Raw genomic sequence first — 22,149 nt, 5'->3', positions numbered from 1 at the left:
TTTTTAAGACAATCGCTGGTTTTTACATATGAACGACATGACCTTTTAGAGGTCTTAAATAAAATAAAAGGTGAAACTGACTCCTTCAAAGACACACGTGGTGTTGAAACTAGTATACATGAAGTTGATAATAAATACATACAAAAACCCCATAAATATAAAACAAGTTGTGCATATTTGTTTTTTATATTACAGATTTAAGTTGCAGGCGTGTGCTGAGTTTCTGCGTTCATTCATTTTCCAGACTCTTCTTCACCTCTTACCATTTTTAAGCGATAAATAACCAAAGTCTGGCTTGTAAAGGAAATAATTGACATTCTAACAGTCGGAGGTGTTTTTTTTTTTTTTTTTCGCAGTGCTTTTATTTTTCAAATGACCGAGCAGGAAGAGAAATACTGGCGCTTCACAGTGCGGACGGATGTTCATGGAGAAGCTTCCTCTATTTGACCAAACCCTCCACTTTTACTTGCAAGAAGATAACTGTAATGGCGTCCTCCGTGTCCGTAAAGGTATTAACTGTCGTTTCATGCTACATTGCGAGCATTGTTAGCTGCTGCTGAACGTTACGTGGCTGAGCTCGCTGAAAGGAGGGGGACTAAGCCATATAGTCTTAATTGTATATCAAACCTAGAAGTGAAGGAACAAACATTGTCTTGACGTTAGCATTGTAACTAAGCTACTTCACAGAGTAACTTGACTTTAACACTTAGCTAAGCATATCTGTGGGAACTCGGAGGCTTTTATTCTGGCAATAAAATGTTTTTGTTTTTTTTTTCATCAGAATTTTAGCCATACCTAAACACATGGCCGCCTGAGCGCACCCTGCTGTTGTCGCCACGCTTACTGACTGACGGGGACATGTGACCTAGTCAAACACTACAACGAACAATGGATCAACCCTCCTTTATTTTCATGCCTACGGCCCACCTTAATAGTTTGTCTAGTGCCTAAATTGTAGCAATTCATTGTTGGCATTTTTAAAGCTGCTATTCAGACCATTCTGTAAAGTGTTTTAAACTCGTGATTTCAACACTTTTATTTTAAAATGCTGTGATTTGCGTTTTGGTTGTAAGCTCAAGATAAATCCCTCCAAGCCAAGCTTAATTTAATGACATTAATGAATTATTTGGCACTAATATGAAATGGGTTTATGAAGAGAACTAAAACAGACTGGAATGGCCTGAGTTCATGATCAAAAATCTTTTATGATCATTTCAAGGAAGGTTGGTATGTCTGCTCAATGCATTCAGTTAACTACACTCTATCAGCGGAACAGTTCATTTCATTCCAGGTTACATTGGAGGGGAAAAACTAAGAAAAAAAACCCCCCTGCCACGTAGCAGTCAGAAGTTTACTTTTTCATAAAGGAATATGAACTCAGGCTGCATGCCATTTCACTTTACCGGTAAAGTACTCCTAAACTGTGATTCAATCAAAACAGAACTTTTGGATTTCTGGTTTCTGTATCTATCTACTAAACAGGAACATAAACCAATTTGTACCAGTAAAAGTTCTGAATATGTTTCCAGTCATTGTCACTGTTTGTTTCCACATTAGCATCAACAGCAGCATCCTCCATAATGCTGGGGTCCGTTGAGCCAAACCCTGTCTCAGACATCTAATGCAACCTGACAATCGGGTTGCTTTGGTAGCAACCTGACAATCAGGTTTCTTTAATAGCAGCCTGATAATCAGGTTGCTGCCTGATATGACTGAAACCCTGTCTGAGACACATCAGGTTAAGTCCATTGCATGACAAGTATACAACTCAACATTTGTGCTACTAATGCAACCTGATAACATCAACCACTCTCTGTTGATTTTACTAACCTACAATTAATCTGACAGAACTAGCAAGTCTTTTTCTGTGTCCTTTAAAAGATACATATATATTTTTTGACACTGTGCTGTGGAGACACCCAAAGATGTACAGTAGACGATATGTTAGACGCACATAGTTTTCATTTCACAGTTGGGATGGAGCCAGTGGTCACAAACAGAAATTTGCAAGACAGAGTAGTTGCTGTCAAACTAAGCTTGTATTACTCCATCAATCATACTGGTGGTCGCATTGCTGCCTCTGAGGTATGTTATCTTTTAAAGGGTTCACCATAAATTTGCATTGGCAGGTGGAGTTCTTTGTTTCTTTATGCAAAGCGCGTTAAAGTGCAAACAAAGACAAACCATTACGGCTGGATGCAACCACCTAAATGAACTCAAAACGCAGCTCATATCTTTGTGACCACGACTTTGTTTTCTTTTTAGATAGGAATCATCGGTGGGTCAGGTCTTGATGATCCAGATATTCTGGAAGGAAGAACAGAGCGTTATGTTGACACACCATATGGAAAGGCAAGTTGTTCCAAGGCGCACTCTTTGCTGTAAAGAGTAAGCCTTTCATGTGCTCTGTTTTGGCTTCGTGGTGTATTCTGAAAGATTTCTCTGTTTTGCTTGAACAGCCCTCAGATGCTTTGATACTGGGAAAGATTAAAAATGTGGAATGTGTGCTCCTTGCGAGGTAAGCCCTCCTGTGCTGACAGTGTGCCTTGGGAAAAGGGCCAGTGTTGGGTATTGTGTGCATGTGTATAAAATGAAATTGTGACTTTTTGCCAAACGTAGACACGGGAGACAGCACACCATAATGCCGTCGAATGTGAACTACCAGGCCAACGTCTGGGCTCTAAGAGAAGAGGGCTGCACTCATCTGGTGGTAACCACAGCTTGTGGCTCCCTGAGGGAAGAGATTCAGCCCGGTGACATCGTCATCATAGATCAGTTCATCGACAGGTCAGTGACGTGTGCCATGTAAGTGCTTTCATTAACTGATTCCTGACTCCTCGAGACAGTAGCTGCTTACCAGTGTGAAGTGATGCCAAGATTGGAAAAAGTTTTGGTTTCAAAACAACTAAAATGTTGCATCAAAACTTTCCTGGAGGTTAATGTTCAATTTTAAGATCCTTCACGGGGAAAATTTCAGTGACCAGAGGGTTCTACGGGTGAATGGGCCGTAGACTGACTCATCGCCTCGCCCACCTGTTGCTTCTTACAGCAGGCTAAAAGAACCCTTTAAGACTTTCTCTCTTGCTCTCTGTTGTCAAGATGTGGAAATTCATGATACTATTGTAAATGCTGGGAAAATGCTTCATGCATTGTCACGATGAAAACATACTGCAACACACCTGTTATTCATTTGAAATAACGTGTGTTATTTCAAATGGGAAAAAAAATCCACAAAATTTTATAGATTAAAATTAGGGTTTTATTAAGATTTCTTCCAATAAGAAGCATAGCTCTTACATAAAAAAAACAGTAGCACTTGGAGTAAAGAACATTTCTAACTATATTTTAATAAGTTTTGCCCAACTGCCAACTTGTTTCAATCCCAATTTGCATTTTAGAAATATTGTTAAGCCATTAAGTTTGACGTACTTCAAACTTCCACAAAATATCAACACTTGTTCATGTTCATTCTTGTCATCTTATACCTGTGAACATTTTTGTCTCATTGTTATTGTGTGCACATTAATAACGGTTACCAGTTTAACGTCAGCATTGACGCCACCATTATTATCATTAGCACCAGAAGCTGAAGTCACTCAGAATGTCTTCTGTGAATAATGATGATTTATAATAACTAGGTACAACCTGAACCAGCATTTATACCGTTTTTATGAGCAGAGATTATACTGTAAGCTGTTTTTAATTAGGTTTATGCTATTTGATGTTCAGAGCACTAGCGTTGTTTTGACGCTACAAATAGGGACATAAGCCATGGTGTTTTTGTTTTGGCTCTTTTGCCGAGTGTTTATCAGACCCTCAGAATCTGACCAGCTGTTAGCCAGTCAAACCAACCCATTCTGAAGAGCACAAAACAACCTGGAGCTACTAAAGTAAGTCAAAGAAAAAAAAAATACAATCATCAACCATATAACATCAACTTAATGTGCTTTTAAATAAAGTCACTAAAATGCATTAAATCATCTTAAATATTCAAAGCTGCTGCTGTAAATGTTAGCATATGGTAAAGAAAGATTAAACAGTGCTGTTACTTTTAACAGTGTGATCCATTCCAAGAACTTAAACAATAAATAATACACAAGGGTTTCCATTTAAAGCTCAGTTTATTGTGCGGCAGCGAGGACAGCTGTCCCAGTAATGCTGATATGAAATAACAGCTGATATGGAATACAGAGCTGCAAACGTCACGTCGACCACAGGCTGGGCCACCTCAGCAGATGGCCTGACCGAGCAACTAGGTGAGATGAGCTTGTTCCACAAATCACTTTATAAAGAGAAAAGCAGCACACCTGTCAAATATTCTGTGCAATAAGAACATCAGCTTATTAATAATATAAAACAACAATAAAAAAGGTTTTGGGTATCAAATGTAAAATTCAATATATTAAATTATTTAAGCCAAATTTGGGTTAATTGGGTTATATATTAAAATATTTTTTCTAAACCAACTCTCATTCTTTTCAAGCCCTGTTTTTACACACAAGCATGATATGAAGTAGAACAAATGAAGTGTGACTAGCTAACCGGGTGTACTTGTTTATCAATGAACCCCTTTGACTTGACATCAGCTGATGTTTTGTTTAGAGACTAAGATCATGTTAGAGCAGAATCTGTTAACTTTTAAAGTGTTCGGATATCCGTGTCAGGAAGGAAGGAAGTTTTTTTTTTCATAATGTTTGGTGTGATGTGAGAAAAGCAGTGTTTGCCTTCTGCCATGTATTGTGTGGGGGGTGGGGGGGAAGCTGAAGACTTCTCCAGAGTAAATTTTTGTAGCAGTTTGCTGAAGTGAAAGTGAAAAGCTGAAGAGAAAACATATTGAAAGCGTGATATTTCAGCGAGGAGACTACTAAAATAATTGTCTTTTGGGACAGAGATACTTTTATATAATCCTGTGTGTTTTCGTTGTTTTGTTTTGTTTTTTCCCATGAGTCTCTACATTCATTCAGCGAGATTTTGTTCTTGTATGAGAATTTCTGCTGTCGGTTCACATTGAGTGTTTATACACAATAAGTTGATTAGTAATTTGCCAAACCTGTTTAACGTCTACTTGGTCTGTGTGTTTGGTTTGGCAGTTAGTTAAGAGGAGGGTGAAATGTCCGTGTTTGTTGAACGTCTACGAATGGATGTTTGGGAGGGGTTTTCAATACTTGGTGTGGACTTTTGCGGTCTTCATATGGGCTGTTTATATTAAATAACTGCCGCTAAAATTACATCAGAGCCTGTTGGTCGACTTTGTTGCATTTTTGTTCCTGTCTAATACTGATAATTTGCAACCAGGATAGCTTTGTAAAAATGCTTTACAAATATCCAGACTTGAGCTGACCTTGAAGAAGCAGAACCGTACTGATGTGGGAGGATTCTTCAGCCCAAGGTCAGGATGAGGTCAAACTGAATCAGCATTTAGTTGGCATGGTAACATAACCGACTGTGGGTCAGATTAAAGGTAGTTTCAGGAGGTAAACAGGTGAACTACTAATCTCTAACCTGTGAAGAGTTTTTGTGCTACTGCAGTGTTCAGTGTTTTGACATGTAACCCTTATTGAAGTGAGAGGAAATGATATTGAATGTTCAGTTCGGTGCAAAAGTATTCATACCTCTGGAACCTTTGAGGTATGAAAGGTTCCAGTGGTTGTGATGTTGTCACGTCACAACCACAAATGTCTTGTGTTTTATCCAGATTTGAGCACAGACTTTTTTAAGTGGAAGGAAAACAATGAATGGTTGTCTATTTTGTAGTTTTTATTAAAAAAAAAAATATCTGAAAAGTGTGGTGCTGATCTTTATTGGGTCCCATTTTACTGTGATTCCCCTAAATCAACTCCAGTTCCCCTCAGAAGTCCTATGACTAGTACGGTAAGTGAAGTCCGTCTGTGTGTAAGTTAATCTGGAGATACATTACAGCAGTGCAGCAAATTAACGCATGGATGCTAATATTTTTGGCAGAGAGTGGTGGGACATTGTGATTAAGTAAAATAGTCTAGATGTGGGTTTTTCTGATTTCATGCAGTACCGGTATTAACATCTTTGCTTTTAGGAAGGACTCCGAGTTTTTTTCAAAGAACATTAGTAATAAAATGTGAATAAAAGAAAAAAAGTGATGGGATACCCAGGCATTTGTTGCTTCTCTTCTTCAGGTGTTTTGTCTCACACGCACGTTGAGATTGCTGCCACTGATGCTAAATAATAAAGATCTTTGTCTTGTGGCTAAGAATTTCTTCCTCAGCTGTTTCTCGCCTCGAGGCAAACGCTTCGCTATTCTTTTCTCTTTTTTTCTCCATACATTGAAAAGACAGCCAGTTTAGACGAGAGCATGCTGTCTTCCAAGACATGGCTGTACATTTTCCGAGTTCCTATTTGAATCGCCGCCCTTGTGACCCGCGAGTTGGCACAAGGCGAGTCAAGCCGATCTTAATAACCTGCTCTCCGACATTTCAGCCTGTGGTTTTGTTGAGTGTTTTGAGGAACCAGATGAACTATCCTCACCGTGACTTATTCATCCGAAATGAGGAAGTTAAACATTGGGACTTGCTCAGACTTGTCCCACTGCATGTGATTGCATCGCTTTAGCTCAGCCCATCTCGTTAACTCATCGTGCAGAAGCTGAACATTTAATAAACAGATGTCTTTGTCTGTTTGTACCAATGCCCTGTGTTCATTTAAATCTAAATCTCAACTTTGTCTTTGCTTCCATTCTCTCGTTTCCGGCGACGGCCGCAGATCTTTGCGGTTGATGAAATAGCTAACGTTCAGCTCCAAACTGGCCGGGCAGCATTTTTAGAAAATTAAATGTACTCGTCGTACATGTTTAACGGCTGCTGTCTCACAGGAATAATGGGAGCTTTCAGATATGCGCAACATCTCTTCATTCCTTCATTTCAAAGTACCACACGCTTACCGTTAAGGAACATTTCGTAAATGGCTTCTCGCAATTTTGCTTTGAAGCCAGCCTGTCTGGTTTTTCCTGAATATACCTCAGATTTGTACTTCTTATCAACACCATGCATGGTACCATCTTAATCAGACAAGTTGAAAAGTGATCGTAGTTCCAGTGATACAAGTTTACATACATGAATTGGCATAACTTTTTTAAATTTGAGCTTGTGTTTATTTATTTTGAAATGTTTATTTCCCAGGTGGGACGATCGTTCAATAAACAAGCTTGAGTAAAAATAAGAAGTAGGTGCAGAAGTTTGATCTTTAATCCAAGCCGAGTCAAAGTCAGTATATACATAAACGCCCCTCAACATGATTCTGCCTCTACCATGCTTACCAATTACTGCAGTGTTCTTGAGTTCGAAATCCACACATTCATATATTTTAGCTTATGGGTATAAGCTAAAATATACTATATTCATTGTGGACTCAATTAGAGTCCACAATGAATTCAAATATATGTAACCAATTCTTATTTTTGACTCCTTCATTTCTATCTTGTGTAACCATTCTATTCTGCAAAAAGTCATCACAACCCCTTAATAGTATTCTTAACATTCAAACACGTAAATGTAAATTTCTGACTACCTTTCAGTAATGTTTGTTGTATTGCTAATTCCTTGTGGTTGTATCAGGAATATATGAAGTATTTCGTAAATATGCAATGTGGAAAATACACTTTAAATACAAGCGAACTGCAAGGCCAAGGATAACTCGTTTTTCTTGATATAATCAGGCATTGTTCTCGGCTCACGCTTTGTCCCACCTAAATCGTTGCTTTTGACGGTAAGCTTTGCAAAGCTTGCACAAAGTATTTAAAGGCTGACATTAATCATCCAATGCCACGGTTGTGAGTAAGAAATGAGGGCAGGGCATGAGAAGTGTTCATACTTTGGATGTCTAAGAAAATGCTGCTACGACTCTATGATCTCTGAGAAAACACAAGAAAGCAAGAAGTCACTTTTAGTCAGCCCTACTGTAGACCTTTCATTTAGTATTTCTTTCTAGAGGTATCAAACCCATGACAAAGAATGCCATATAAAAATCTGAAAACATGTTTTCAAGAGACGTGACGAGAACAAAATGTATTCTTCCTTCACCTTCACTGACTCCAAAGCTCATGGGATTCATGACAAAGAACCCAGCTGGAAGGCTTCAGGGAACTACAGAAGGCCTGATGTTCTCGGCTCGCAGGGAGAAGTCAATAGGTTATTTGTGTGCTCGCCACCGTTTGTCTGCGTTATGAGCTCATTGGAGACGGGATGAAGCTATGGCTCACTCAGCTCACTGACACAGAGGACACTTGTTTTATTTATAAAACAAAAACTGCTGCTTTTCTATCACTACACTTTTATTGTCCTGGATAGATGAGAAAAGCAGTGTGTCAGTGTTACAATAGACTGTACAAGTCTACGGGTTTAGAAACCACTCAAGGCATTTTGTTGTTGATGTGTGGTTCTTAATGCTTTTATCAACTTTGCAGTATTAATTTGTGCAAAAATACATATTGCAAAAAGCTGATGGTACTGGATTAAATATTAACTTCTTAAATAGACACCATGCTGTTTGCTATGAGCAGTAAATACAAGTAAACATTAACTTTTACAAACGTTAACTTTGTAAAAGTTGTTGATGTAAAAATGAAGCACCTGGTTATTTGTAATATTAGCGGAATATTATCACGGTAAACCTTCCCCAACATTATCACATACATTCCTGATATACTATTCAGTTTAATATTCAAATTAACGATTATTTTTAAGAGATCTTTTATTGTAATGCAAGATGTTCCACTTTGATATGGTTGATCTTGATTTTGACATGAATTTGCAACAGCAGCATTTGTAAATTGGCTCCAGTAAAGACTTTGAGTCTCTCTTCTCCAGGACGACCAAGAGGCCTCAGACGCTGTATGACGGGCAGCCCACCAGCCCACCGGGGGTCTGTCACATCCCCATGGCTGATCCTTTTTGCAACAAAACCAGAGAGGTGAGTTTGTTTAAAAAAAAAAAAAAGAAAAAAGGTACGATGCGCTGGTCGCCTTCCACTTCCGCGAGATTCTGGGGCCAGGCTAAAATGGAACATCCTGACTGAAGCTATTGACCTCTCCAGGGTGTACTCTTCCTCTCCCTAGAAGGATGAGCAGGTATACCCGAATCTTGCATCTCAGACAAAAAAAATAAATAATGAAATGATATAAAAGGAGTGAAGAATTTAAAAAACAAAATTAGATTTCAATAGTACGTGGCACAGCCAAAACTATTTATACCTTTCTCAATAATCAATCAAACCTTTCTAATTATTGAATGCTATCTTTTCTGCATGTTTCCACTGGTATTTTGAATTATTTCCGATGACGCGCTTCAGGACCCGAAGGCTGGTAGAGCTTGTAGCCATCACCCTAATGTTTAGCTCCCTCCACAGATTTTCTGTCAGAGTCAAGTCAGGACTTTGACTAGGCCACTCAGCAACATCAGAGACATGTTGGTAAAATTAACTTGGTTGGTAAAAAGATAAGTCGAAGTCGAAATCTGTCATGCGAGTGTGTGGATATTTTTGACATAACTGTAGATGTAAGTTTGGGATTACCGTCAAAGAATATTTACCACACCAGCAGGTGGCAATACTGTAGAGGGACGGCTGTTGCCTATGAGCTGTTCTCCTTTCCAGAGGTCAATAATGCTTCATAAACAGCCAGTTTTCTCAGATGCTCTGTTATCTGTAACAGGTTCTGGTGGAGGTGGCGCGCAGTCTGGGTGTCAAGTGCCACGTGCGAGGGACCATGCTGACCATCGAAGGACCCCGCTTCTCCTCTCGGGCAGAGAGCCTGATGTTCAGACAGTGGGGCGCCGACGTGATCAACATGACCACCGTGCCGGAGGTGGTCCTCGCCAAAGAGGCCGGCCTGTGCTACGCCAGCATCGCAATGGCAACAGACTACGACTGTTGGAAGGAGCACGAAGAGGCGGTGAGTGGCAGGACAAACCGTTGTTCCCACTAATTTGGTGACTCAGGCACCAAGAGGCTGCTGACATGTCCTGCTGGAAGAATTAGTTGAGTCAGACCTGAAACAGCTGAGTGCTGTTTCATTGCTAAATTAAATAAGAGGACGATGTCGATCATTTGTATTCTTGGACAGATGTGTTGGTGACGGCTATCTCATGGAAACCAAAAATATAAGAAGGATCTGATTTTTTTTTTCATTTTTTCATTTATTTATTTATTTTTATTTTTTTTTTCATTTTTGGCTGTGCTTGCTTAGATGTTTACAACTTTACTGTAAACATCTAAGCAGCTAGCAGTAACAATGGGACTTGCAGATGAATATCATTTTGACCTATTTGTGAAATCTTGAATTTTCTCAATGATGCACAGAGAGATTTTCACTTCTCTTTACCTTAAAAATTTCACTCACATCTTTTCAAATATGCAGTGTCTGTGGGACGATTTTTAAAATTTTACTGTTACTGACCCATTAAGATATCAAGCACTAGTGGTTGTGGTTGTCACACCTTTTTACTGTCCATGAAGGACTGAGACGGCACCTGCAGACTGACAGAAACAGGGTGGTGGACCCAATCTTTCAGCTTCAAAAGTCAAAAATACACATACATTTGAAAAGACTTGCTCTATTAGCTTCCACACTATGTCTGCTAGAATTGTTTCCTAACTGCTGAATCCTTCCATCTTGTAAGCAAGGCAACATTGTATTAATCTTCTTTCATGCAGCAGAATGGCAGAGTGCAGCAACATGTGGAGGAGGGGCTGTTTCTCTGGGATCACATTAAACCTTATTTTTCCAAACTTGCTCACAGCTTGCTCCACTGTAGTTGCTGCATCTAACAAAGGAAAGAGCAAAAGAAAGAAAGAGAGCGAGAGAAAAAAAAAACAAGTAAGATGACATGCTTTATGTGGTTAGTCTTTGTCACTTTACACCAGTGGTAATAAGGAAACTAACCTGAAATATGACATACAGCTGTTCACTGTTCAGCAGATTTCTTCTGATAACTCAGTGTCAGTCAACAGGTTTACTTGGACTCTCCTCTGCCGTGTTGTACAATAAAGCAATTATTCTGCAATTATATCCCTGTGTCCCATGATAGCTGTCGCGTTTAAGGCTGGAATATGATTTTACAGCAAGTGAAGATGATAATCATTGACTGGATGCTCACGTCTGACGTTCTGTTTACAGTTCTTTTTGTTATCAGAAAAAGTTTATATTGCTCAAAGTGTTTCCTTGTGTAATGTGTTGCCAAACGTTGCCGTCTTGCACAGTTTGGATCAAATTTTCTTATCATATTGAGCTCTCAGAAGTCTCTCCCCCTGCACCCCAAGTGATCCACAGTTATTGCCTGCGGCTTCCTATAGCTTCCGAGTGGCGTCTCCTGTGGCAGCCGCTCTATATAAACCAGTTTATAATGGCTGTGTGTGTGTGTGTGTGTGTGCGTGTGCGCGCGTGTGTGTGTGTTTGTGTGTGGGCGAATTTTGGCTTATTTGTCAGTGATCCAGCTTCACTTCCGAGTTCCTGCAGCTGACCTCTTCCCCCTCCTGTTGCAAAACACTCGCCACATCCTTCCGCTCCCCTCACCCCCCCCTACCACCACCACCAATCTCTCCAGCCCGGCCTGCTGCTACCTCTTGGCCTCTCCCTGTTTACTCCCCTCCCTCCTCACGCCACACACCCCCACTCGGCTTGGCCTGCCAGCCTCCGGTGGAAGCCCTGCCAGAGGAGGTTGAGTCACAATGAGTCATGACTTCATGCTATCAAAAACCACAAACACAAATGTATTCATTAAGCATGACATGAAAACAGAGGAAGGCTACAGGAGGTAAAAACAGGACGGATGTACCAGAATCCCTGACTGTAATTTATACTTTATGGCATTTTCAGACTTTGTTTGATATGACCTGTGAATATTTAAGACATATTTTACTTAAAATGTGCGTGAAATAAAAACAGGGTTTTTGTGCAGTCTCAGACAGAATGGAGAAGTATTTTAGACATTTAAAATGTAAAAGAAAAATACTAATAACAAAACAAATATTTTAAAAGCAAACATGTTTTATATTGTTTTTAGATATTTCCAAGTTTGGTTGATGAAATGGCTGATTTCATCAACTAGAGCATTCTATGTGATTTGATATTTTCTAAGATGGATACAAAGTTATCCTTAACAGAGATGCATAAATTAGACACATTGTGGCCAAATTCTAGTCACCGTGTTTTGCGAAGCTCAGAACTACCAGTTTCAGTTTCAACACGTACAGTTTTTCTTTAAGAAATGAAACTTTTCCTTCTACTTTCTGGCAACAGTAACAACAAAAACCCAACAACCAAAAGGACAACTTTTATTTCTTAAAAACAGCCCACTGTTACACAAATGTGTCTCCTCCAGGATCTGGGTTAGACACATCTTTACAGATAAAATAAAAGTGAATAATTTACAGCATATTCTGCTTACAATTCATATTATAGTTCACTTACTTTTGTTTCTATTTCATGCCTCATAATTTCTGAGTTTGTCAAAATATTTGTTTACTTCAAGATGGAACGGGGGCTATTATGTAAAATCTGTCTCTTTTAAGATGATCAACTTAGGATCTTCTTAAAGAGACAGAGGCCCAATTTCAAGGTTTCTTTTTGCAAAGTCAGATTTGTTTTATGTCGTGTTTTTTTGTATAAAAACTGGATGTAACATAGTTACTTGGTTTTGTTATATTACATTGTTGAAACATTTGTTTTAGTTGTAAACACTCAATATGGAGTGTATATGGTTTATGAACCATATATAAGAATTTTTATATTGGGACCAAAGGAGATGCCACGCATATGTCAGAACAGTCACCACTACATAGCTTTGCATTTAATAAACTTATTAGTTAATATATGAAGTTGGCTTTATCTGCACCCTGCAGAGTCATTACCTTAACTGAGAACATGTTCAGCATTTCCTAAGCCAGCAGTATCGGTGGCAGACAGAATTAGATACTTTAGTTTTCATAAAACAAGGCAACTTTGATGTAATGTTACATTTCCTGATATCTGCTATGCAGTCTGAATGAACAGCCAATAGTTCACAGTGGAAAGCAGAGTTAGGTTCAAAATTATTCAAACCTCTTCTTTCATTCAACTCAGAAGTTTCTATCTGATGGGAAGCGAGACAAGTGCTTCTCAAAAGATGAAAGAATAATAATGAAGTGTCCCTCAAAAGAGAGTTGTCATCCATCTGACCTGGTATGAATTAATGTGATGCATTCACTGTTCAGAAACCAGCTCGTATTTGAAAGTTTCTACTCAGCTGATCTAGTGCAGGGTAAAAATGAGCAATTCCAGCCACTAGCAGGTTTTTGGACAATAAACTGTTCCAAAAAGCTGTGTATTTACTAGAGTATCAAGAAAAATGTATCCATTTGTCATGAATATCAACGTGTGGTTAATTTGTCACATTGGCTCATGAGTTACATATTTACCCAACCGTAAGATTGGTTTTTGACTTACTGACTTAAAATCTGCAGCTACATGAAAACTACAGTGTGTGACGGTCCTGAGGAAATTGCGTAGTTGGCAGCCTGTACACTCTTATGCTGATGCAATCTTAACCTTACATTAAGCAGCTGTGTAAATGGAAGAAAAACTGTGTGAATCATTTTTTTTATACCTCATCAGATTAAAAAATATGCTGAACAAGTCAAACTATTTACCACATGCTGTCTACGCAGTGAGTAACTTGTCCATTAGCCCAGATTTCAAAATGTGAAACTTTACAATTTTACTTCAAACATTGACAAAAACTTAAAAGAAGGAAAATCAAAAATGATTTGTATCTGAAAAAGTGAAAAGAACATCTGTCTCTCTTTCTCAAAATTATATGTAAATGACAGGCTGGAAGGTGTTTACAGGAAGTATTTCAGTTGTATGATTCTTTCCAAACACATTTCAATTGATGTATTAATCTACCAGAATTTGTAAACATCCCATCATAATTATATTTCTATAGCTTGTAATACTGAGCAACAGCTCGTATTTTATTTCCACAAGACAGAATTTTCCTATTGTTTTCATAACACTGTCAAAGCTAAATGAATGGTGATCAATTGTCATTTATAAAAGAGGAAAAAAAAACATTACTGAAAGAAAACCATATTAAGTCATGACACAAACAATGCAGGAAGTAAAACAGAGATGTGAAAGAATGTGCTTTTATCAGATAAAACCAAATAGAGCATTTTGCCTGATATGCAAAACTCTGTCCGGCGAATAGCAGACGCTGCACATTACCCTGACCACACCGTCCAAAACAGTGAAACATAATGGTGGCAAACAGTGAAACATGGTGGTGGCCGTATCATGCTTAAGAGAGGATTTTCTTCAGCAGGAATAACTTCTCTGTAAAGTTTAATTTATATATATAAAAAAATAAATAAAAAAATTCCCTTCTCACCCTCCGTGGGTGGTCTGTTTCATCCTCTGAGCTCGGGTCCTCTACCAGAGGCCTGGGAGCTTGAGGGTTCTGCGCAGGATCTTGGCTGTGCCTAGAACTGCACATTTCTGGACTGAGATGTCTGATGTTGTTCCTGGGATCTGTTTGAGCCACTGCTCCAGTTTGGGGGTAACTGCCCCGAGGGCCCCGATGACCACAGGCACCACTGTGGTCTTCATATATATATATATATATATATATATATAAAGACTTCATATATTCTAACTTAAATTAATTAAGGTCATTTTTTTTTTGCTTAAATTCAAATGGTTAGACTTTATTTTTACCTTTTTTAAAAACTGAGACTGGAGAGAAAAATAAAATGGAGAACGGGCTCGCAGCACTTCCTCAGGACCTTATTTGGGGTTATGACACAGGCATTCAAACACATAACCCACAAACCAAAAGTGGAGACAAAAAAAAAAAAGCATCGATAATTTTGTTTGGAATGCAGAAGATCAGTGACATTTAGAGGAAGAGAAATTTTCATTGCTGTAACGCTGCTGCCGTTCTTCCTGTTTTTCAGGTCTGTGTTGATAATGTCCTGAAGACGATGAAGGAGAACGCAAACAAAGCCAGCAGCATCCTGCTGACTGCAATACCGCAGATCAGCCAGATGGACTGGACTCAAACCACCAAGAACTTAAAAGTAAGATTCCAACAAAATGTCATTAACATCTGGCGACAGTGTCTGCTTGTTGATTTACAGGGTCATTCTTAAAATTGTCTCCCACTGCCGTTTGTTGTATATTTTCACCAACCCAACAACCAAAGATGCACAATCCCCTTAAATCTCTGCCTGTAAGACAGACTTTATGATGTTATATGTTAGCTACATTTTGTAGAAGTAACTACAAGTACAACAACAAAAAGGTGTAGCTTAAAAAACAGAGGCCAGACATGTTTTATTTTAATGTTTTTTATGGCGGAAACATTCCTTACATGCATTTTGAGCAAGTTTTCTAAAATTCGCAGAGCAATTGTAATCATGGGTAGAATAAGTGTTTAAATGGCAACAGATATTTCTGTCTTTTTTCTTTTTACTTTAACATGTACAGTTGCGTTTAAAATAACAGGATGTTTATAGAAGGTGGGAAAATTTTAGAATTCCTCCAATAGCTTTTATTTCCATACATGCAAATGCACAGAGAAAAACGTGTGCCGTATTCAAAACATCAAGGAACAAAGTCAACAAATATGTCACAACTCTGCAGGAACTGAGGAACCAATTCCTGTGTTAAACTGAAAATGGCTTCAGTGTGTAGTTTGAACTTCAAATTTAGGTTAAAAGTAATCTTTAAATGTCACAATTTTTTTTTTCTTCTTGCTAAAAGTAATAACGTTTTCAGTGGCTCTAGTCAGCTTCCTGATTAGAACCTGTTAATCTGTGGGAGCTAAAAAAAAATGAGGCTGATACTTGGAACCATGATGCTGCTCGCTTTCTGATGTGTTTGGGTTCCTTGTCCTGCTGAAGCAATCAATCCTGGGACATTTCCCTCTTCTGCATAAACCAGCATCAAGTTAGGCTGACTCACATTTCATGGTGTGCGACCCCAGCGCCCAACGCTTTAATTAGAAACATTCTTTATTGTGGCTTCAATAGGCATAGCTGTCTTCTTAATTGTTACAGTACTCACAAGTAACCTTTGGTCACCACTGAACTTATTCTCAGAAGAATGTTTGCCACTCCGGTTATGCTTTGACTGATTCCGATGGCTTTTTTTTTTGCATTTTCTTCCCATCTTTCTCGTTACCATTTTGAGGCACTTGACCTCATTTTAGTTGGCCTATAGTTTTCGCCACCTGTATATACTTTTACTTTTCCATTCAACTTTTTAATCAGCGCCTGGACCAGATTTTCAGAGGGCTGTGTGATAACCAGCACATACAACATCTCCTTAATTAGGAGCCGCCTGTTTGAAACCTATTTTCTGATTGAACTCCATGTCGCAGGTGTTTTAATCTTGTGTAACTGAACGATTCAGTTACACAGAATCAGCAGTATGCACGTCACGATTGTTGGATACGTTGTATTTCTATTATATTGTCTGCTACACCTACTAAGAAACTATTTGTCGGATAAAATAGTCACATTAGAGACGTCTGAATTCCATCGTTCCGTCGTTGAATTTCTACAAATCACTCCACATCGTCCACGTCGCCAAATCTGGAATAACATGTGTGAAATGAAAGGATAACGACTTTCTTCTTTTTTTTTCTTACAGTCTATGGCTCAGTCTTCAGTAATGCTACCAAAGCATTGAGTGGGTGTAGAAGACATGAAGCAGAAAAAAGGAAAAGGAGAAAAAAAAAAAAACAGACACCACGTGCACGAATCCAGGCACAGACGGCGGACCCTGACTGTCTGTGGATTCATTATCGATGAATCACAAGAAAAGTGCCTCACAGGAATAATGCACCTCTGTTTGTTTAGCCGGAGTCTCATTAGGCCACCTCCTCAATTTTTACATGCATCCCGAAGCACTTCTTCAAACTGATTCACAGATCACTTCTTGTCCACCTTTTGGTAACTGCATTTGAAAATGCTCGAAATTATACTTGATATGTTGCAGACTTATATTTTTAGTATTTTATAAACCTTTACACTTTCTATATGTCCTGACTCTCAACTGTCCGTCTTAGTTTCAGTTCCTGTAGAACACAGTCTAGCATATACTGATCAAAGTCCTTAACACAATATTCTAAATGAACACATAACTAATATTTGGAATGTTTTTCTGCTTCTAGAAATTACATTTTATGATCTTTACTCTTATCCTCAGCTCTTACTTTGCATATAGTTGGCAGTAGAATTTGCACCCATAATGGTAACCATGCTCAAACATTTCATGTAGAGATTTATAATAATTTATTGAACTCGTATGTTTATCCCATATATTTCAGTAAACCGTATAATTCCTTTTTTATCTTTGCAATCTTTGGCCTTGACTTTCCATTGCACTATACGCTGCACAGTATGCCTGAGTCACTTAGATTTCCTCTTTTTTTAGGCTGAACTGTCAATTTATCATGCATGAGCAAATATCTGAATAAAGTATAAATCAAAACATTTAGGTCTTTGCTGAGTTTCTTAAGAAAAAAGGAAAATTTGAATAATTTTTAGAAGATTTGATTACTTTGATCCGGTTGATGCTGTAAATCAGGATTTTCCATTCGTTTCTCTTTTGACTTATGAGCTAAAATGATAAACGGTTCAGCAGATTAGTGCCGTAAAACTTAGTTGAATGGCACCTATTAACTAAGTCAATTCATTTTGGAACTATAAATAAATCAGACTAATATTTTGTCTTTTTAAATCAAAGAATTGCAAATGTGATTTAGTCAAGTTTTTGTATTTTAAAAAAGATATAAGATTTTTTTCTCTAACAGATAAACATCTTTTTTCTTTTCATTTCTCTTTGTATTCACAATTTGGATGCCCAGTCATGTCATTCTTGTATATACAAATACTACCGAAATACAAAATAACTCACCATGTTTACAACATAAGGTCATCACACTGCAGATAGACTTGGTCAAGAGCACAGCTGCACTGATCAGGCTTTTCCAGGGCAATTCAGATTTCTGACTTTCTCTGAATTCTGACCATAAGATTCTGATTTTATTTTGTTCTGTCATCTATAACACATAAAAGGGGGAACATGTGCTGCTGGTTCGGGCAACCGTTTTGAATTTGACTGGAAATGGAGATATTACAAGATTGTCATCGTTCATCTATCCGAGCGCAAGTCTCTGGCTTTAAAATGTTCATGAGGCCACATGCTGTTGGACTTGGGACTAAAACTGATGACAGCTAATAGTTTCTGCATTTACTGAATAACAATTTTATTAGACCTGCATATTAAAGGTAAACTGGAAAATGCAAATCTTTAGCCACTTTATTGGTTTAGCTCTAGTCCAGAGCATAATTGCTAAGACGAAACATTTCAGCTGTTGTTCACCTGCATGTTCAAACATACCTATAAAAACAATTAGGAGTCATAGTCCATATGTTCCATGTTTTAATAGCACTACAATGTTCAAAACTCCCCAGCGTAATGAATATCCTTAAGTAATTTCTTTATTTTATTTGGTTGTAAAGACAATAATTAACCTTTGTGACAACCTGAAGCCTGCTTACTCTCTCCTTCAGTGTTTCAAACTCATATAGGCTATGCTCATAACTTTTTTGAATTAAAGTGCAAACACTAATTATACAAAGAGATAATATCTCAGTGTATTGGTTTCATAATAGTGCATAAAACAAATATGTGCAACAAGTTATGGCTTCTAAATTAGCTTTCTTCATTAAACAAAAGTTTAAGCAAAATATTCAGATTTCAGAAGAACAGTAAAAAAAAAAAAAAACATGTCATAAACATTTACAAAACGTTATTTAATAAAACATTTCTAATCCTAAGCCGATTTCTAAAAGTAGTCCATTAAAAGTCCTGTTGTATCCTACTATATTATAAGCATCTCGTTAAATAATAAATAAATATAAATTAGGGCCCTTTCGGGCCTTATTCACGGTTCTCAATCAGAGCCAACCGAATTAAATAATATTTCATATGAAGACAGGCACATAGTTATAGAGTCTCCAGGGCAGCAACGACATCCGTGTGGCCGCTCTGTCTGGCCAAATCAACCGGGAGACAACTGTCCTTGTCCCGGGCCTGCCGGTCGGCCCCGGCTTCCACCAGAAGCTTCACCGTGTCCAGGAAGCCCGTTCGGGCCGCGTCGTGCAGCGGGGTCGCCCCGGTGCTTCTGTCCGCAACGTTTGGATCCGCTCCGCTCGTCAGTAAGAGCCGAGCCACCTCCGAGCTGCCCATCATCATCACCTTCAGGAAAACCGAACCAGGCGTTTTTAATTCATGTATTATTTGATACAAAGGCCTATAACACTGAATAAAATGCTTAAAAACAAACAAAAAAACAAAAGTTCCTCACGGATTATTTAATGCTTAATGGACACATGCGGGGAAATAGAATGATCTGTGCATTGATTCATCTAACGAAATAAATCCCATTTTACTAGTTTTCATTTATTTATCGCTATTACACAAACAAAAAGAGAGAGCCACTGTTGGACTTGCGCCTTTCAGTCGACCGGCTGAACAATAACTTGTGATACCCTGCAAACATTTTTCTATGCCAAACCCGTCTGCACTGTTAAGGTGACCGAAAACCAACATGTACTCAATAATTATATAGCCTACTGTAAAATTTAGTTTGCAACATATCTGCCAAAATGGTACATTGCGCCCAAAACGCTAAATAAATTAATTAATAAATAAAAATGTAAATGACAGAAATGAAATACTCGCACGAAATTAGCTATTGTTCTTAACTTTATTTTTTATGTATTGGTACTCTTTAATTTGCTTTAAAAAAACACACATTTTCTACATAAATGCACTAGGAACTGACTTGTCTCGCATCGACCGTGTTTTCTAGGTTACATGCTGTTTTACCTCGTTTGTTAAACGTCTGTTTGATATTGTAGCAACTGTTTTACCACAGTTAGTTGTACAGTTAGGCCCTGCAACGCTTAACAATAATTTGACAGTCAACACTACAGTACAAACTCAGTGAGTTAGTTATTTAAAGTGCTCAAAACTTGCCAAACAGGATGAAAAACAAAAAGGGTGTATTGTCTTTGTCAGAGTTAGAAACACGCTTACTATTATATTGGATATTACATGACTCGGACATATTAGAAATTATTTGCAGTCAGCATATACATATTATAAAAAAGAACGAGGTGTATATTCCATTCACTGATTGGTTGATTGATTGTCTCGACGGCTGGTAAATGCTCCCTTTTTTACAGTCCGACCACAATGTTAAGAGTGAAACCAATGCCCGTCGCAGCTTTTAATAAGGTAAAAGTTATGATGAAGTCAAAGGTTTCCTGCGGTTTCGTTTCAGCTCAGAACGCCGCTGACATTATCAAAGCCAATTATACATATATAGTTTGATTCGCCCTCCTGAATAACCGTCCATTTTGGAGTACAGATTATAGCGTTGTCGCTGCCTTATCTACCAGTTATTGTCCCGTCTGCTTTTGAGGTGTAGAACTTGTATATAGAAACCGGATTGAAACAACTAAAAGTATACGAAATGCAATAGATGCATATAAAATAGCCATCGCTGTTTTATTTATTTATTTATTTATTTTTCTCTCGCAGATGCTTCAGGGAGGCACTGACCTGTAGAGCTGTTCGTCCAAAACTATTCACCCCGTTAACCGGAGCCCCTTTCTGCAGCAGAGACTTCACCTCTGCCGTTCGTCCCTTCGCTGCGGCTGTTGTCAGTTCATCCTCCAAGGTCATTGTCAGCGACAATATCCGCGACTGTCCTCCTCTGACAGGTACCCCGACGGCGATGCTTATTTGAGGAACAACCAGCTCGCAAACTCGCCCGAGCTCCTTACACTGGCGCCGATAAGCTATAATCACACAGCTTTCAAAATGAGTGTTCGAGGATTTAATCCAAGATCGTCTCTATCTTCGTTTTGCTTTTTCTTCACTCCGCCGCAAGAACCTGTGGGTTCGGTCAAAACAAACTGCGCTCGTCCACCGGCTGTCGGACGGTGTGTGTCCGGGCTTGTCTTGTATTTAATGAATGGGTAGCGTCATCATCTGCTGGGTGGCGTCATCATGCGCTGCTGGGCTGTTGCGGTATTGCGCATGCGCGTGAGTATGAGCCTCATTCCTGCGCAGTTGCAGTTACTCAGTTAGATTTTAAACCTGTTGTTTAAACCTGTCGTCACCTGAAGAATAAAATAAGGTCACAGAACTAGAAGTAGAGTTGAATAAGAATAAAAATAAATCATAATAATGGAGGATAAAATCCTTCAAATGTACATTAATACATAAAAACCAGAATGAAACAAAAGTACACGTAAAAACTAATCACAGAAGAATCATTAATATTAAGCAAAGAAAAAATAATAAGCCCAACTCGTTAAATTGAGATCACCAAGGCAAAAAATAGTTGAAATGACAGCAAGTTGCAGTGCACAAGAATGCACACTACGACTAACGTGTCCCCCTGTCCCCTTAAAATCAAAACTAAGTTAGTAGAGGAACTGTATTTATTACCCTTCAAATCTTCACAAGCTTTCAAATCACAATGCTAATCATACAGGCTTTAACCAGGGTACATTCCAAGTACATTCCAACATGTTGATGGTGTTATAAGCATAATATTTTTGCAGAAAATTTACCAAAGTTGAAAAAAAGAATCATAAATAGGTTTATTGTTGTTTTTTGTAAGATTTTGTGCTGACTAAATCATCCACTTAGTTGTTCTGGTTTAATGTTATTACATTAGCATACAGTGATATCATCGGCCACAATATCGTGACATGTTGTATGAGAAAAGTTAGAATGCACTTTTCTTTTTTTAGAATTCTGCAGCCAATTTATTACAATTTCCAGTCTAATTTACAAATGAAATATTCTTTTCTCATGACAAACTTAGAATAAGATATTAGGCCTGCCTTCATTTGTATGTGCAATGATTCATATTAATTTTAGTCGAAGTGTTATACTGCAAAACATTACCTTATAAGAAAGATTTGCTGAGTTGTCACTGATTAAATTTGTTGCCACTTAAATTTTCATCTCGTCCTACTTTTCTCTTGGACTTACAGTGCTTTGGAGAAGTATTTGCTCCACTTGCAGATTCACTCACTGGTTGTTTTTATGCC

The 22,149-nt window shown here is 38.2% G+C and overlaps 2 protein-coding genes across 2 annotated transcripts; one reads left to right on the top strand and one right to left on the bottom strand.

Moving 5' to 3' along the window:
• Nucleotides 1–358: 358 nt before the first annotated feature.
• On the top strand, nt 359–17,502 carry mtap (methylthioadenosine phosphorylase). Its single transcript, XM_008412012.3, has 8 exons — nt 359–509; nt 2,266–2,352; nt 2,460–2,518; nt 2,620–2,787; nt 8,838–8,940; nt 9,680–9,919; nt 14,959–15,081; nt 16,658–17,502. The coding sequence occupies exons 1-8, from the start codon at nt 486–488 to the stop codon at nt 16,694–16,696; spliced, it is 843 nt and encodes a 280-aa protein (XP_008410234.2). The 5' UTR covers nt 359–485; the 3' UTR covers nt 16,697–17,502.
• Nucleotides 17,503–18,437: 935 nt separating this feature from the next.
• Nucleotides 18,438–21,075, bottom strand: cdkn2a/b (cyclin-dependent kinase inhibitor 2A/B (p15, inhibits CDK4)). The gene is made up of 2 exons (XM_008412024.3): nt 20,645–21,075; nt 18,438–19,273 (listed from the first exon to the last, which is right to left on the bottom strand). Exons 1-2 carry the CDS (start codon nt 20,765–20,767, stop codon nt 19,022–19,024), a joined length of 375 nt encoding a protein of 124 aa, XP_008410246.1. The 5' UTR covers nt 20,768–21,075; the 3' UTR covers nt 18,438–19,021.
• Between the last annotated feature and the right edge of the window lie 1,074 nt (nt 21,076–22,149).

Source organism: Poecilia reticulata, chromosome 1 (assembly GCF_904066995.2).
Source record: "Poecilia reticulata chromosome 1, P_reticulata-male-v2, whole genome shotgun sequence".
In the NCBI taxonomy this organism is placed as follows: Eukaryota; Metazoa; Chordata; class Actinopteri; order Cyprinodontiformes; family Poeciliidae; genus Poecilia; species Poecilia reticulata.
The sequence above is the reverse complement of the archived record's forward strand: the minus strand, read 5'-3'. Positions and strand labels throughout refer to the sequence as shown.

Bases quoted from the DNA above. Each gene is read 5' to 3' on its own strand.
- mtap (XM_008412012.3), top strand. From the start codon at position 486: ATGGCGTCCTCCGTGTCCGTAAAG. The intron at 2,519-2,619 runs GTAAGCCCTCCT...TGCCAAACGTAG, and splicing joins GAATGTGTGCTCCTTGCGAG to ACACGGGAGACAGCACACCA. The intron at 9,920-14,958 runs GTGAGTGGCAGG...CCTGTTTTTCAG, and splicing joins GGAAGGAGCACGAAGAGGCG to GTCTGTGTTGATAATGTCCT.
- cdkn2a/b (XM_008412024.3), bottom strand. From the start codon at position 20,767: ATGACCTTGGAGGATGAACTGACAACAGCCGCAGCGAAGGGACGAACG. The intron at 19,274-20,644 runs GTCAGTGCCTCC...GTTTTCCTGAAG, and splicing joins TTGGACGAACAGCTCTACAG to GTGATGATGATGGGCAGCTC.